The sequence below is a fragment of the Gobio gobio genome, assembly GCF_949357685.1.
Source record: "Gobio gobio genome assembly, chromosome: 15".
Lineage (NCBI taxonomy): Eukaryota > Metazoa > Chordata > Actinopteri > Cypriniformes > Gobionidae > Gobio > Gobio gobio.
This window is the reverse complement of record NC_137108.1, coordinates 40,246,403-40,264,713: the sequence shown is the minus strand read 5'-3', so window position 1 is coordinate 40,264,713 and position 18,311 is coordinate 40,246,403. Positions and strand designations below refer to the sequence as shown.

The 18,311-nt window shown below is 37.4% G+C and overlaps 1 protein-coding gene across 1 annotated transcript; it reads left to right on the top strand.

Annotated features, from left to right (window-relative positions):
• Window positions 1–4,275: 4,275 nt before the first annotated feature.
• Window positions 4,276–14,496, top strand: psmc4 (proteasome 26S subunit, ATPase 4). Its single transcript, XM_079836924.1, has 11 exons — window positions 4,276–4,352; window positions 6,113–6,211; window positions 7,403–7,589; window positions 9,472–9,618; window positions 9,724–9,833; window positions 9,920–10,013; window positions 11,334–11,501; window positions 13,006–13,082; window positions 13,215–13,383; window positions 13,650–13,705; window positions 13,822–14,496. Exons 1-11 carry the CDS (start codon window positions 4,317–4,319, stop codon window positions 13,933–13,935), a joined length of 1,257 nt encoding a protein of 418 aa, XP_079693050.1. The 5' UTR covers window positions 4,276–4,316; the 3' UTR covers window positions 13,936–14,496.
• Window positions 14,497–18,311: the final 3,815 nt, after the last annotated feature.

Genomic DNA, 18,311 nt, shown 5'->3' with positions numbered 1-18,311 from the left:
GCTGGACAAAGGTCAGTTTCAGGTGAAAGACCTCCAAGACATGAAGGGCCCAGCATTTCTACAAATCGAATTGATCTGGTGGGGAGAAACATTGCAGAACCTTCTGATCTGCAAGCCATTGCTCCCCTTTCCATACCCCTACTGCCCAGTCTCGCAAGTCGGCCAGTGAGGGTGGGCAAACGCACATCTCTGTGTGAACCTGCTGCTGTGTCCATGAACATGTCTGTTCTGAAAATAAGCCATGTTCCTGTGAAGCCTGTTGCTGACCCACAGAAAAGAGGCAGTGTTGTTCTCACGTCTTTTTGACAATGAAGATGTCGAGATGAAGAGGCCTCAGCTTACAGCTTATAAAGCATCCACATAGGAAACAAGATTATGAAAAAGATATTAAAAATATTCTTTGTGCATCAGAAAGCTTTGTGTGCATCTAAAAATGTTTCTTTGTTGATAAACAGGTGTGACAGGTAATGAAATGTACATTAAAAATGCCTAATCATTGTTTAAACAGCATTTGACAATTAATTGTACAGCACAAATTATTTCATGAAGAAAAAGCTTTAACAATCATATTTGCAATATGCCAGCCTGAATAGACAACAGCCATTTCATAGTAAAACCTTGGTAAATGGAAAAATCATTCTGTATAAATATCACTCCCACACAACTGGGACATAAAAAGTGTTATAATAATCATTTAAATAAAACCATTGCAGTAGATGAAAAGGCTTCATCTTTGTTCAGATGTTGTAAACTTGCTTGTATAAATGACTAAGTTCTGATGACTGCTGCAAACCGTATTTGTGGAACTGTGTTATATTTTTTCAGGATTCTCTGATTAATAGAAAGTTAAAAAAGAACAGCATTCGACTGAAATAGAAATCTTTTGAAACATTACAAATGTTTTACTGTCACTTTTAATCAGCTTAATACCTATTAACAGCTTATAAGAACAACTGTTAACAAACTTAATATAACGCTTAACGAAACTGTAGTGCATGCACTTTCAATTTTGAATATGTATGAATATATAAACCGTTTATCAGTTTCTTGATACTCATCATAACAGTTTGAATATGTATTATTTATGATCTGTTATGCATGTTATGTTACTGTAATTCTGTGTGATAATGTTTTATTTGGAATGATATTATTCGTAAATTGTTGTTATTAATAAAATAAAGTTAAAAAGTCAGGGGCTTAATAATAATTTATATAATAAACATTTAAATATAACCATTGCAGTAGATGAAAAGGCTTCATCTTTGTTCAGATGTTGTAAACTTGCTTGTATAAATGACGACCAGTTCTAATGAAATCTTATGTTTGGTAACAAACCGTATTTGTGGAACTGTGTAGGCTAATATTTTTTCAGGATTCTCTGACCAATAGAAAGAACAGCATTCGATTGAAATAGAAATCTTTTGAAATCTTCATCTGTTCCTCACAAATATATCATATCCTGTTCGTTCCGCCTGAAGAAATTACAGGTTTGGAAGTTTAAGTCAAGGTAATTTCATTTTACTGAATTAAAACCAGTTGTAATATCTGTGTTTCATCTCTAGGAGGAGCTACACTTTCATTTATGAGGTGAGGTGAGGCTTAAATGAAAAGCATGGGAACTAACTTTATCATCATACTTACGTGCAAAGTATGTACTCTAAAGGAGTATTCAATTGAAACCCTCTTTTAGAATTTGTAATATATATATATATACCTTAAACCTCTTAATGTTTGCAAAACGATACCGAGACGAGTTTGTTTGGCTTTATTTTTATTTATATATTTATTTGGCGAGGTTGACACAACTTGAAAGATGAATATGCTAAAAATAAATTAATGTGTAGGCTACTACAATGTGCATAAACAAAATCCCTGTTGTAATGTGAAAAATTTGTGTTCAAAAGAAAATAGAATGTCACGTGTTTGAAGGCACGCGGACTCAAAGGCCCAACATTCTATTTTGGATTATGACATCATAATGGACATTCTAACAGAGAATCCTGGAGAAAATACCTTCATTTTGCATCTGACTGTCGTTGTTGCTTGCTTCTTGCTCATTCAAGACAGTTTTGTTGTTGTTTTCGTTGAAGAAATCTTCACTCCAGCCTTCTAAGCATTTCAAGGAAGTGTCGGTGAAAAACATCACATACCCTTCATGTGAGTCTGACCTGAATGTCAGTGCTTCCTTATATCTTCAGTCCAATCTTGAGAGTCGAGCAGTGAGAGTGGACAGACGTACGTCTCTGCGCCAAAACCCTGTTGCTGTGTGCAAAATTATGCCCGTTCCTGTGAAGGTTCTAGCTGGACAAAGGTCAGTTTCAGGTGAAAGACCTCCAAGACATGAAGGGCCCAGCATTTCTACAAATCTAATTGATTTGGTGGGGAGAAACATTGCAGAACCTTCTGATCTGCAAGCCATTGCTCCCCTTTCCATACCCCGACTGCCCAGTCTCGCAAGTCGGCCAGTGAGGGTGGGCAAACGCACATATCTGTGTGAACCTGTTGCTGTGTCCAAAATCATGCCCGTTCCTGTGAAGGTTCTAGCTGGACAAAGGTCAGTTTCAGGTGAAAGACCTCCAAGACATGAAGGGCCCAGCATTTCTACAAATCGAATTGATTTGGTGGGGAGAAACATTGCAGAATCTTCTGATCTGCAAGCCATTGCTCCCCTTTCCATACCCCGACTGCCCAGTCTCGCAAGTCGGCCAGTGAGGGTGGGCAAACGCACATCTCTGTGTGAACCTGTCGCTGTGTCCAAAATCATGCCCGTTCCTGTGAAGGTTCTAGCTGGACAAAGGTCAATTTCAGGTGAAAGACCTCCAAGACATGAAGGGCCCAGAACTTCTACAAATCTAATTGATTTGGTGGGGAGAAACATCGCAGAACCTTCTGATCTGCAAGCCATTGCTCCCCTTTCCATACCCCTACTGCCCAGTCTCGCAAGTCGGCCAGTGAGGGTGGACAGACGTACGTCTCTGCGCCAACACCCTGTTGCTGTGTCCAAAATCATGCCCGTTCCTGTGAAGGTTCTAGCTGGACAAAGGTCAATTTCAGGTGAAAGACATCCAAGACATGGAGGGCCCAAAACTTCTACAAATCTAATTGATTTGGTGGGGAGAAACATCGCAGAACCTTCTGACCTGCAAGCCATTGCTCCCCTTTCCATACCCCTACTGCCCAGTCTCGCAAGTCGGCCAGTGAGGGTGGACAGACGTACGTCTCTGCGCCAACACCCTGTTGCTGTGTCCAAAATCATGCCCGTACCTGTGAAGGTTCTAACGTTAGCTGGACAAAGGTCAATTTCGGGTGAAAGACCTCCAAGACATGAAGGGCCCAGAACTTCTACAAATCTAATTGATTTGGTGGGGAGAAACATCGCAGAACCTTCTGATCTGCAAGCCATTGCTCCCCTTTCCATACCCCTACTGCCCAGTCTCGCAAGTCGGCCAGTGAGGGTGGGCAAACGTGTGAACCTGCTGCTGTGTCCATGAACATGTCTGTTCTGAAAATAAGCCATGTTCCTGTGAAGCCTGTTGCTGACCCACAGAAAAGAGGCAGTGTTGTTCTCATGTCTTTTTGACAATGAAGATGTCGAGATGAAGAGGCCTCATCTTACAGCTTATAAAGCATCCACACGCTAAGGAAACAAGATTATGAAAAAGACAAAAAGATATTAAAAATATTCTTTGTGCATCAGAAAGCTTTGTGTGCATCTAAAATGTTTCTTTGTTGATAAACAGGTGTGACTGGTAATGAAATGTACATTAAAAATGCCTCATTGTTGTTTAAACAGCATTTGACAATTAATTTTACAGCACAAATTATTTCATGAAGAAAAAGCTTTAACAATCATATTTGCAATATGCCAGCCTGAATAGACAACAGCCATTTCATAGTAAAACCTTGGTAAATGGAAAAATCATTCTGTATAAATATCACTCCCACACAACTGGGACATAAAAAGTGTTATAATAATCATTTAAATAAAACCATTGCAATAGATGAAAAGGCTTCATCTCTGTTCAGATATTGTAAACATGCTTGTATAAATGACTACAAGCAGGGCCGGCCCAAGCCCTTATGGGGCCCTAAGCAGAATTTTATTTGGGGGCCCCTCGGTGCCACCAATACAATTTACTATTGTCAATTCCTGATAATTCGCACACCCATGGTAATATTTATAAATATATATATATTTTTTTTAAAATTACTAACATATCAAACGTAAGCAGCGAGAGGTGGCCTTTAGGACCCGGTGGTTATTAACGGATCTTCACATATATTCTGCGACGTGACGTCAGTTGCTGCAAGCAAACATGGAGGACGGCGGAGTGTTAGTTGAGAAACCTCAGGTGAGATGTTATGTTGTGTTTTTAAGCGGTTTACGAAGACAGGGGTGTCATATACATCGTTATTATCTTTTAAAAAGTTGTAGTCTATACAAACAAAGCATATATATAGCAATAACACCGCTCTAAAGCTTAAAATAAACAGTGAAAAGATGCCGATTCATTCAGCTCGCGCAAATGCTCAGTCATGCCACTCTCTGACAGTGGCTAACGTTAGCATCTCACGTTCATTTACTGAAGATTAGTGCTCAATGCCAACCTCTCAAATTCAAATATTTTATTTTTGATCATATATGAGCTGTATATGATTATTTTGAAAATGGTTTCTTCACTCGTTCACAGTAACACAGCACAACCTATATATTAGCTATGTAGCATAGCAGTTTATCAGTTGTATTTGTCATTTTATTAACAACTTATAAGAACCATTATTAACAAACTTTATAAAAATGTTAAACGAACTGTAGTGCATGTACTTTCACATTTGAATATGTATGACTATATATATCAACCATTTTATCAGTTTCTTGATTGTCATCATAACAGTTTGAAAATGCAATAATGTATGATCTGTTATACGTAATGTTAATTTTGTGTGAACATTTATTATTTGGAGTTTTATTTGTGTTAATAATAAAATGAACATAAAAAGGAAGGGGCATAATGATAATAATAGTTATTATATTATTATCATCAGTGGTGGAATTGAATTGGTCGAGATTCACTGGGGTTGGGGTCCCCTAATTCGGGACATATTTTAGATTTTTGAACCACAGTTGCAGAAAATCTCACTATTTTATGTATGAAATTTGCCATAGCATTTAGAGGCTAGTACATCGATAAATTATGGAAGTCTGGTTCAAAAGTAAATTTTGAACTGGTACTTTGAAATTCACTCCCTGGACACCCCATCCCCCTTTTGCAGCTCAGATTATTAACGTTATAAAAATCTTTATTATTATAAAAGTCTTTTACATTTATAGTTGCCATGAAAACAAAATTTAAGTGTTTTGGCTTTTAGTATGAATATGTTAGCCTTACTGTTATCTATAAGCTACTGTGCTCCAAAACAATGACAAATTCGTATTTCGAAGATATAAGCGTTCAAAACTTATTCTCTCACTTCTGCCAATATGGATCAATAATTTTCATCACGCTGCACTTCAGCTTCTAGTCAGATTTGCTGTCCAATCTGACGCTCTCTATTATCTGAAGCATTATAAATAGACGCTGAAGCTGCGGCTAAAATGGGTCACTTGTTCACACATTTACTATTTTCTACATGGTGAATGGCACATAGTGCACTATATAGGGGATAGGGAATGATTCAGACAGTGTGAATGTTAATGTCACATGAACCACCACAGCGCGCACACAGTCTGCCCCGGTCCAGGGACACGATAGCACAGAACGGATCATATGCGCGAGTCGGCGCAGACCACAAAACGTATATCGGACCCATTTGAATTCTGCACCAAATGCTATATTTTAAAGCGATATGGAGGAGAAACGGATAAAGATTAGATGGGAAACTGGCTTTACCAGCTTTGGCCGAGCTTTTGCGAAACTAAACGCTATGGCTATTTAAAAAAGGGCGAGGAGCTGTCCGATATGTCCTGCCCTGTCTTCCTGTTTCAGTGGACACATTAAATAATGCTGCACGTTTCAAGGCATTTCAGTGGGCCTTAATTTGAATTGTGCATTCATGAAATATAGCCTTGCATCTACATATTTGTGATCTTTTTTTTTCTCTCTCTCTACAGGATGATGTGCCGGCCCTGCTGAATTCAAGGCCCCAGACCGTCTTGTCTTTCTTGGCTCCTGAACCAGAAGATCTGGAGGACCTTTACAGCAGATATAAGGTTTGTGAGTTTGTTTTGTGTATTATTGACATGCTACTTGTCTTTCACAAATTTGTCCACTGAATATTGACACTAACGTAGACTAACCATGTTCCGTACACTTTTCGCCATTCACCGCACGCCTACGCCCACTCCTCCGTTGTTGAGAGCCAGACAAGCATGTTTGTGTGATCCTTCCCTAGGTGAATACCCATTGGACAGTCCACACTTTGATTGATGTCTTTTGGACCAATAATATTTGAGAAAAGTGGGGAAAAGTACCTCCTCCGCTGGTGTACGGAAGATGATGAGCGTTAACGGTGTTCCGTACAGGTTACAATGATGTTCCGTACAGAGCGAATAACTTGATTTCAACTGCGAAAAGTGACATTTATCTGATAAATTGTGAGCTGTGTGTTTATTTTAACTAAAGAAAACATAATTTAAATGAATAATAAAGGTGAATACCTTTTTATTTGGTTAAAATGTAAGTTAATTGCAGGTTCAATAAGAGAACCATGCGATCTACGCATGATTGTGTCGTGATATTAATTATGGCATGTGAGTTAAGCATGAACCATGTGAAACATTGGGGAATAATATTACCATATATTTCTGAAGACAAAGAAGGGCAAACAATTTGCATTGATTACTTTTTTTTAATGATAAACCAATGTGTAAACTTCAAAACTCTGCCTGTCTCAGCCTGAGTGGCGCCAAGCGGTCATCGCCTGCAATTTAACGTTTAAAAAATCCCATTTAAAAGCATTTATTCAACAAAAGGTCATATATTTAACAATTTGTGATAAAATAATATTCATTTAATAAAGACTGTAATACTCTGAGAAGCATGAATTAAATCAAAATGTAAGTTTTCGCTGCTCTAGTCATCTCCCCACACAAGCTGCACTCTGACGTGCAGCTTCCCCACCGTCCAATTTCAAGCACAGTGGGCGCACCATGCAAATTTACTGAAATCTCACTGGAACAAACGGCGGTAGGCTCTCTGTCTTGATCGGATGTGAAAGAGGGAGAAATGACGATGACACAGATATATAGTTTATGTATGACCAGGAAGTATTTACCCAGCGATCAGCGGTAAAAGTTCATCTGTACGGAACATCGTTGTGTACGGAACATGGTTAGTCTACGTTACCCCACTTATTGACACGTAATCACCAATGTTAATTGACCCTCATTTCCACACTGCAGAAGTTGCAGCAGGAGCTGGAGTTCCTGGAGGTGCAGGAGGAATACATTAAAGATGAACAGAAGAATCTGAAAAAGGAGTTCCTTCATGCTCAAGAGGAAGTGAAGAGGATACAGAGCATCCCTCTGGTCATTGGACAGTTCCTGGAAGCAGTCGACCAGAATACTGCCATTGTGGGCTCGACCACAGGTAAGTGGACTGCTCTTTATGTAATAGTTGATTACAGTATCATCAGTAGACTTTAATTTACTCCATCTTAGGTTTCAAATTGGCTTTAATTTAAAATGGATGCCTTTAAATTGAATGCACTGTAAAGGGCTGTTCACACCAAGGACAATAACTGTAATGATGAAGATATAGTTCTAAAAAATTTTCCAAATATAAAACAATAGCAGAGTTCATACGATATCGTTGGTATCACTTTTCAGAATGATTTTTTTTTTCCAACTGATGAACGATAAAAACATTGACTGCCAATCAGAAGCTTACGCATTTAAAGTGGCAGGCGACAAAACTGCTGTGTGCACTAAAAGTCCTGATATACTGTACTACTTCAAGCAAAATTGAAGATTGAACTTGACGTCATTTCGAATAAAATCAGGCCAAAACAAAGTTAGTTTTGAGAGTTTGAAGCCGCTTGCCAATGCAAACTTTCTGGAAATTTTTGCTCTGGCTGGTAAACGACCTTCGAACCATTTTGTCGTCGACGTAATAGGCAGGTGTGGCTCTGGGGCTTAGTTTCTTTGACCTGGAAGTCTTCATCGGTTCATTGTAGTTGTAATCTCTCTCAAGTTGTAATTATAATTGAAAGAGACACTTTAGTACTGCTTGCTTTAAAGCAATACATTGTATAAAGTAAGGCTGGGCATTGACACAAATTTCACAATTTCATTCCATTTCCATTCTCAAGCTTGTGATTCGTTTTCATTTAATATTGATTCATTGGGGCCTATCATTACATGGCAAATTTCCTCAAGGAAAAAATATCTCCCAATGTTGTAAACTGTACACTGAACCCCAGGTGGTATACATCACTATAATATTAAAGGTCAAATTTAACTGAATTGTAGTCTACTTAGAGAAGTTTTTATATTATGATACATTTTTATTGACTATTGTTTATAATTGTTTTTTTTTAAAGAAACATTTAAATGGTGGCTGCCATAAAACATGGATTTATTCAAACACACTTTAAATATTGAAGAACAGGTTAAGTAAGAATAAAATGAATATGCAATCTAGAGCAAGTATTTAGCAAAATGCTCCTCTCTAAGTACATTTTTCTAGCTTTTTGAGGTAAATGTAGCATTACGTGGCATTGTTTACAAGCTATTTTATTGAGGTCTTTCCGCCGTTTGACAAAATTACATGAGATGGATTATTATATGGATTTCTGTAAATTGTACTGTATCTTTTAACAGACCTTTTGATGTCCATTGATGTTTTTTTTCATTCGTTTATTTCATGTTTATGCTGTAACTAGTAACAGAAAAGATGGTCGGTTCACATGTGCTGAACGCTTAAACGGCAACAGCAATCTGTCATGCCACATTAAAGAGCTCCAAAACTGTATTTATTGTTTGAATATCTTAATAAAATGGACAGAATTTGAAAGCTGAGACTTTTTCACATCAGAAGCAACAAAGCTTGAGATTTATTGGATGGGAGTTGCACTATAAAGCTTTGTTCATCAACTGAAAACAGCATGGACTGAAAGATCGATTCTTGGGATCGATGTCGGTTCTTCAAAATGCAAATCAATTAAAATCAAGAAATCTTTTTTTAATTTATTTTTTTATGGTATATGAATACCCCTGTGTATGTAGATAGAAATGGCTCATTCTAAGGTAATAAAACGGTTCATCTTGTAGGGTCTTTATACTCCACTGAAAACAGTTATGTATATTATATTGCATTTCTGTCAATAGATCCTCATAAATACTACACACTGTACCTTTAAGTGTACATTAGAAATGTTATGCTTGTTATTTGAAGCTACATGATTTACCTTTGTCAGTAATGAGGTGATTTTTTTTTTTTTTTTTTTTTTTTTTTTTTTAAATTCCTTCAGGGTCCAATTATTATGTTCGTATTCTGAGCACAATTGACAGAGAGCTGCTGAAGCCCAATGCCTCAGTTGCGCTGCACAAGCACAGCAATGCTCTGGTGGACGTTCTGCCTCCAGAGGCTGACAGCAGCATCATGATGCTCACTTCAGGTATTCTTAAACCATTCCTTGTTAATCCTGTATTATGATATACACTTCCCACTTTTGAGTTGGTTGCACCTCCGTTTTAATGTTTTACTCTGTACTTGATCCTAGATCAGAAGCCAGATGTGATGTACGCAGACATCGGAGGAATGGACATCCAGAAACAGGAAGTGAGGGAGGCTGTGGAGCTCCCTCTCACACATTTTGAGCTCTATAAACAGGTATGTGCATTCAAGTGCCTGTGGAAAACAAGTGGGTGTGTAGCCGTTTTTTTGTTTGTCCCCTCACTTTCTGCTTTTGTTCTCAGATTGGTATTGACCCACCTAGAGGAGTGCTCATGTATGGCCCACCTGGCTGTGGAAAGACTATGTTGGCAAAAGCTGTGGCTCACCACACTACAGGTAGACCCAGTTGTGGTTATAGGCTGTCAATAGCCGCTTTTTCACCGTCGGGTAAGCTACAGAAACTGGCGAGTAGGGCTGAACGATTAATATCGCGATATGATAAAACACGATTTCCTAACCGCAAAGGCTGCGATTACAGTCTGGTCACGTGACGCACGAGAGTAAAGTCTGCAGAAGAAGCATCAACTTGGCACGTTACTCATATATGCTTACCGATAGGTCAATTGCAATCGGGCTATGCACAGTTTATGCGCTGTGAGAAACTTTGCTTGATGTCACACTTACAGTGCGTGTTCTCGCCCGCCAGTATTTTCCTTAAAAATGCTCTACAAAAGGTGTGCAGTGTGCTTGTGTATTAAAAATAAGAAACTCACTGACAGAAATGCTCGCACCACGCTTTTCAAAATGCTTTTATGATGCAAAATTAATGTAAACACCGTCAGTAATGTCTTAATGAATTAAATAGACAGGGCAAAATGCATCATATATTTCAAAAGAAATCTGCGCATTAGTGTGAATGCAGATCTCTCGCTGTCTATGATGTCATCATTAATAATCAAGCAACAGTAAAGCTGAGAGAAAAATCACTCACAGTTCAGATACTCTTCTTAAATACTGAAAGCACTCTTTGTTCATTGCTTGTAATATGTTTTTTTATGATTTACTAGCTTTTATGTTTTGCAGCTATATTAGTTTATATATTTAAAAATAATGAACATGTAATTGTTTTAAGTTTGTAGTTATTTTAAAAATCACTTATTATATATCATAATAAAAAATATTTTAAGTTTTTAATAAATTGATAAGATTAATTTCAAGAAAATGTTCAAGAATTGATTTGGAATCGGATCGTGACTCACAGAATCGGATAGTGAGTTGCCAAAAGATTTCCACCATTACTATACAATGATGTATTGTTGAATAATACAGAAGATAGAGTTTAAAAAATAATCGCATATTCAATCGCAATATTGGTTAAAAAAAAAATCACAATTCAAATTTTTTTTTTCCAAAATCGTTCAGCCCTACTGGCGAGTCAGTGACCAATCCTGAGTGGTGGCGCCACTAACCACATTCTACCAGCATGCCGAGAACAGTTTGTAATCGTGCCGTGCCAAACCAAGCTCAAGTGGAAATATAACTGGAACCATTCCCATTCCCTCTACAGGTCATAGAACTGTTCTGCCCGACAGTGGAAAGCCGCTAATGCTTTTACATTTATTAAGCTTTCATTCATAGATGGAACAATAAATTAATAGATCTGAAGCACATGGTTATATATTACAACTTTTATAATTGTGTTTTTATGTTCTATAGCGGCCTTTATTCGTGTGGTGGGATCTGAGTTTGTGCAGAAGTATCTCGGAGAGGGTCCACGCATGGTGCGAGATGTCTTTCGGCTGGCCAAAGAGAATGCCCCAGCCATCATCTTTATTGATGAGATTGATGCCATTGCTACCAAGCGTTTTGATGCACAGACTGGAGGTATGCGTCTCTCACAGGTTTTACAACTTCTGTTACCTTTTAAAGCTTTTGCTTGAGTATATTAGATATGTGGTATGTGATGTCTTAAAGGATTAGTTCACTTTTAGATAAACTTTTGCTGATAATTTACTCACCCCCATGTCATCCAAGATGTCCATGTCTTTCTTTCTGCAGTCGAAAAGAAATAACGTTTTTTGATGAAAACTTTCCAGGATTTTTCTCCATATAATGGACTTCAGTGGGCTCCAAACGGTTCAAGGTCCAAATGACAGTTTCAGTACAGCTTCAAAGGGCTTTAAACGATACCAGACGATGAATAAGGGTCTTATCTAGCGAAACGATCAGTTTCTGCGAGAAACTGAGCAGTATTTATGCTATTATTTTACCTCTTATCAGACAAACGTGATCATCTCTGAGCTCAGCCATAACTTCCGCTAAGTGAGGTCAAAATAGGAGCCTGGTCATAGATATATTGATCGTAGATGCCTCATTCTACTGATCCGTGCAAGTGCTAATGAGGCATCTACGTATACATCGATGACAAGTTTATTTAAAAGTGAACTAATCCTTTAACTTTTATTTATGAACAATAAAAAATATTATTCATAATATTATACACCACCATTCAAAAGTGTGAGGTCAGAGGTTTTTTTTTTTTAAAGAAATTAATACTTTAATAATACTAATACTATTCAACAAGGATGCATCAAAGGGATGGTTCACCCAAAAATGACTTTTTTTAATGTAAGTAAAAAAAATAGGGCTGGGCGATATGACCAAAATCTCTTTTCACGATATTAGTCATCTCATATCCCGATAACGATATATATCATGATATAATACCTTTTCTGTAAATTCAATCAATTAATAGTATTGATCACATGGAAAGGACTATTTATCTAAAAAATTTACTCATGTGATTTTATTTTTGAATCATTCATTTAAAAGATTTATTCACAAACGCTGATTCATTATGTTAATAAGATGGCTGTGTCTCATATAACCTTTTTATTTCTACGCGCTGTAACTATACACATCACAACATGTAAATAGGAAAATGTTGCTGTTATTTTATCATTTTTGAGCAGTAGGCTAGCTGGAGCGTTTTACCTCCAGTCTTTGTGCTAAGCTAGGCTAGCGTGGGGGTGCGTCAGACAGCATTTATTTTTATAATTTCCACAAAAATATTAAGCAGCATAACAATGAAAATTCAGCTTTACCATTACAGAAATATATATATTTAATATATATATATATATTTTTTAAACTAATATTTCACAATATTGCTGGTTTTACTGTATTTTTGAGCAAATGTGACTGACCCCAAACTTTTGAACAGAAATGTACATATTGCTCAAACGTATAAATTGTCATAATTCACTCAATCATGCCTCATTTCATGACATCTTGAAGACGATATTTAGGGAAAACCTAAACTGTTCACTAAAAATCTGTCCTTTGTCTTATTATTATTTAATTTAATAACTTTTTTCTCTGTTTGTAGCTGATAGAGAAGTGCAGCGAATCTTGCTTGAGCTCCTTAATCAAATGGATGGGTTTGACCAGAATGTGAATGTGAAGGTTAGCAAATATTTTGTTCGTCATCTTGTTTTTTTTTTATGACTGTGTGATATGATGTTACTCTCTTCATTCTGTTCTGATCTAATATGGTATCAGCCTTTGTTGACATCTGATTGATTCTTGCATTGACAGGTTATCATGGCCACCAACAGGGCTGACACACTGGACCCAGCCCTTTTGCGCCCTGGTAGACTGGATCGGAAGATTGAGTTCCCTCTGCCTGACCGTCGACAGAAACGCCTGGTGTTCACCACCATCACCAGCAAGATGAACCTTTCCGAGGAGGTTGATCTGGAAGACTGTATCCTTCTGACCCTAAATGAAGTTTTTCTCATTATGAATATGATTACATTTAATCATTTAGAAGAAGAAGAAATGAGAGTAGAAGAAAATATTGAGTAAAAGTAATATTTGGATGAAATCAAGGCAGCCTTGGTGACTTTTAAAAACATAATCTTACTGACCCCAAACTTTTGAATGGCATCATATATCTTGTATTAGAAGACTGTTATATGTGACTGTCAAGTCCAAATAAACGTTTAAAAATTGTCCTTAACTGAAATGCAGATGTTGCAAGGCCTGACAAGATCTCTGGTGCAGATATCAACTCCATTTGCCAAGAGGTGAGTTAGAAGACTTTAAAACTTAAAAAAAAAGTTTAATTATTTATATTTTAGTATGTCTTCATCAAGCTCATGATTTTCTGTTTTGATCCATCTTGTTTCTTTTGTGTCTAAAGGCTGGTATGCTGGCTGTGCGTGAAAACCGTTACATTGTGCTGGCCAAGGACTTCGAGAAGGCATACAAGACTGTTATCAAGAAAGACGAGCAGGAGCACGAGTTCTACAAGTAGAATACTCCACTAGATATCGGCATTAGCTTTTACCCGGTTTGTTTCAGCCTTTATTTGTATGTAGAGTGATGAGGACATAACACTTGAACCTTGATTTAAACCTTCAGGGTTTACACTGCTTGTACTGGGTCTTTGATTTCACAGGATTGTTTCAGATTTACATTATATAAAATATGGATGGAAAAACAAACATGTGCATCTTGTAACCATTTTATGTGTTCTGTTTAATGAAGACCTGCTCAAAGACGACCATTAAAAAAAATTTCCGTAATGACTCTAAATAAACATGTTTTTGATAACAACCCTAATGAATGCTGGCAGATAATAGTTTTGGTGTTTTCAGCACAGATTTTAAAGGGAGTTTAGAATATTCATATTTCAAGATTTCAAGAGTTTTATTTGTCACATACACAGTTATATACACAATATACAACTGGCAGTGAAATGTAAACAGGTCCGCTCCATGGACAGTGCAAATAACAGTTACAAGAAATTAAATAGAAATAGAATAAAATTAGAATAAAAAGTATTAACATAAGTAGAATTATAAATAAATCAAGTAAAAGATAAAAATAGGAAAGATAAAAAAAAAAATATAAAAAATAAAAAAAATATGTGGATATGATAAGTGAGATAAACTGTAGACTTAAAAATAAGTGGTTAACATAAAATATATAATATGTATATATAAAGAAGTATAATGTGCAAGGTTTATTACAGGTTGTTACGCAGTAACAATAGGAACGTAAAGTGCAGTGCAATTGCAGTATGTGGATGTTAATGTTAAAAAACTGTATGTTTATGCGTGTGCGGGGTGAAGTGAAGTCACGTGACTGAGTTCAGGAGTCTGATGGCCTGGGGGAAGAAACTCCTCCTGAGTCTTTCAGTCTTTGCCATCAGGCTACGGAAGCGCTTACCAGATGGCAGCAGGGTGAAGTGAGAGTTTGCAGGGTGATTAATGTCTCTGATGATTTTAGTAGCTCTACCTCTGCAGCGTTTGGTGTAGATGTCCTGCAGAGACGGGAGAGCTGAGCCTGAGATGCGCTCGGATAAGCGCACCACTCTTTGCAGGGCTTTGCAGTCGTGACTGGTGCTGTTCCCGTACCACGCTGTGATGCACTGAGTCAGGACACTTTCTATCGCCCCTCGATAGAAAGTTTTCAGGATGGCTGGTGAAACCCTGAATTTCCTCAGCTGGCGCAGGTGGTACAGTCTTTGCCTGGCTTTTTTCACCTGTGTCTGGATGTGTGTAGTCCAGGTCAGATCCTCGGAGATGTTCACACCCAGGTATTTGAAGCTGCTCACTCTCTCTACCGGTGTCCCGCTGATCATGAGAGGGGAGTATGACCGATGCGGTCTCTTATCTAACAACTAGATATCTGACAACTAGACAGTTTTCATCCTGCTAGTACTAACACTTGTTTGACATTTTAACGTTGCAAAATTCCTTTTTAGTATTTATTTACACTCTTGGGCAAAAAAAGATTAAACGCTAAGCTTTTAATTGTCAAGGAATTTGGCCAAATGCACTACTTAAGCCATTGCTCTCTCAGAAAAACATCAAAGACAGAATTAAGATTTTGGCAGAATATGTGAAGTTTGATTCAGAGTGGTTCAGCATAGTTGTGTGCAGTGATGAATCACAAAGTGAGTTTCATGGTGATGCACCATAGCGGCGTCTTTGAAGATTTGGTAAGAAATATAATGAATACATCTTTATCACAGTAAAGCTTGGAGAAAGATGCCATGATGTGGGGAGCCTTTTCAGCTGCTTGTACTGGTGAGCTTCACTGAAAAGTCATTTAATGCTTTTGGAGTATATTTGGAAAGTTGTTATTTAAAGAGGAATCACCAGATGTTATTTTTCAACAAGAAAATGCTCCTGCCCGAACTGCAAAGACAACCAAGAAGTGGCTTGAGAACAAGTCCATCAGGCTCATGTTTTGGCCTGGTCAGAGTCCACGTTTGAACTCTATAGTGAATATTTGGTCTCTATATTATGATATTTATGAACTGGGAGACATTTTTCGACTACTCATGAACTGTTTGAAGCACTCTCTTCTTCCTGTTAAAAGCGTCCTGCGAGTTTACCCATACAGTTTAAACATTGAAAGAAAACAAAGGGAAGGCTAATTACATGTTAAGTTGCATTTATCTACAGTATTTGTGCTTACAAATTTAAGTAAAATTGTAGTTATAATGAAATCTATTTGGACGTATTAGGTAATATAATCTGACTACTGTTTGATAAATTAAAAACAAAAAACAATCAGGATTAATTATGAATAATTTACTGCCATTTTGTGAGTATTGTGTAATCAATAAAAAAGTAACTAGTCTGATTGAGTATTTTAACACATAATATAATCTAAAAATTAAACATTTTATTTTTGGAATTTGATTATGTAATCCAGATTACATATAATCAGGATTAATCAATTAATTATGAATCATTTACTGTAATTTTGTCAATATTAACTAACCATGTTATCAACAAAAAAGTCTGATTATGAGTATTTTATTTCATAATATAATCTAATAATACAAATGTTATGTAATCCAGATTACATATAATCAGTTACTATCCAGGGGCCCGTTCTTCGTACGTTGCTTATTACATCTGAGATGATTTGACAGATCCCAGATCTTTTAATCGTGATAACTGATCTCTGGCTAATTTGGTTCTTCAAACGAATTTGCGGATTGGATTAAAATATCTGGATTAAATGATCTAAAATCACTGCGCGTTCTTGTGTTCCCTGAAGAGGGCAGATGCATCGATACTCGAAACCACGATCAGCAATGCAGCGATTGGCTGGCGTCAAGACAGCAACGTAATGACATCATATAATTAAAAAAGCCACCTGGCAAAAAACTTGACAAATTACACAAAAAACCCACGAATTTCTGAACCTTTATAAGGAAACAGCCAAACGACCAAACCAACATAAAAGTTATAATAGATAAATGATAAATGTTTTGTTTTTTTAACATGATTACCAATTATTTATATTCACGATTTTATACAGTATTTGTACACCCTTTACATTTTTATTTCAATGTTGTAATTTAATTTTTAATTCAATTTGAAGCAGATTTGTAACGTGACAGTATTCAAGTTTCAAATTATCCTCTCTTGCGCTGCATCAAGCCACTCCCATAATATCCGTGATCCCTTAATGCACGGCTCAGATTAACTGTACAACATGTGTGTAAACCAATAAAAATAAAATTATATAAAGTAATTATTCCATCACAAATAAATCGCTCAATCAAGTGGCTGTCTATAGTATTATACATTCTCATGTACATATACAATATAACATTTTTATATTATTATTTAAAATTATTATTATTGCCCCTGGTTCAGTAATGCACTCTTGTAATAAAGTAGCAGTGGCTGGGACAGATTTTAAGTATCACCTCAAGATGCAATCTAATCCTGTTTACATGAAATAAGCCTGCTCCCGAGCAGGTTTAAGCTTACGGACCTGTTACTATGACAGCAAGTCCAGGATGAGCTTCGAAGAACCAAACAATCCAAGATCATGCCAAATCGTCAACAATCAAATCCAGCTAACTGAGTTAGCGAGGTACGAAGAACGGGCCCCAGCACTGCATATAAACCAGTGTTATTTTGGTATCATTTAGTGTAGAAGAGGAAGTTAAGCAGTGCCCTCTGCTGGACACCATTATCCATTCAACAACCATATAGGACGAGCTTGCGTAGCGATCATGCACTGATCACGCGAACGGACAGCCAATCAAAACACAACATTGGTCAGTGATCATGCACAGAACTGTTTAGTTTGTTATCGCTCATCATAGAGAGATGGTCCGTGTGTTGTTTCCTCCAAATTCCTAGTGTGCATCAATGATACAAAAACCACACACACACACAGACACCAATGTAACCAGTAAACTTGATGGACATTAAAGTCATTTAAATGGGGTTCCTGTCTCCGTGTCCTTACCGACACACCATGGCGATGACCAAATCTACCTAGAGCCAATCCAACTTCATTAGTACAATGGTCCTTCGAGCCGGATCCGGGTCGTTACCATGGCAACCCCAGAGTCTGTAATGTCAAAGTCGGCCCCTGCCTCATCCCGACGTCCACGCAGAGCAATGCAGAGACCTGTCTACCTAGATGACTGCGTGGTTGACTATGTTGGGAACCCATCAGGGCAGACAGTTAGACCAAAGGAGAAGGCAATGGTGACTTCAACCCCCATCTCCTCTCACCACCCATTTGGAACAGCTGGTTCATCAGAGGACTTTATGCTGCAGATAATGGAAATTACCAAGCAACAGAGCGAGACTGCTAGGCGCCAAACAGAACTCTTGGAGAAAGTCCTGCTACACAGCACTCCTC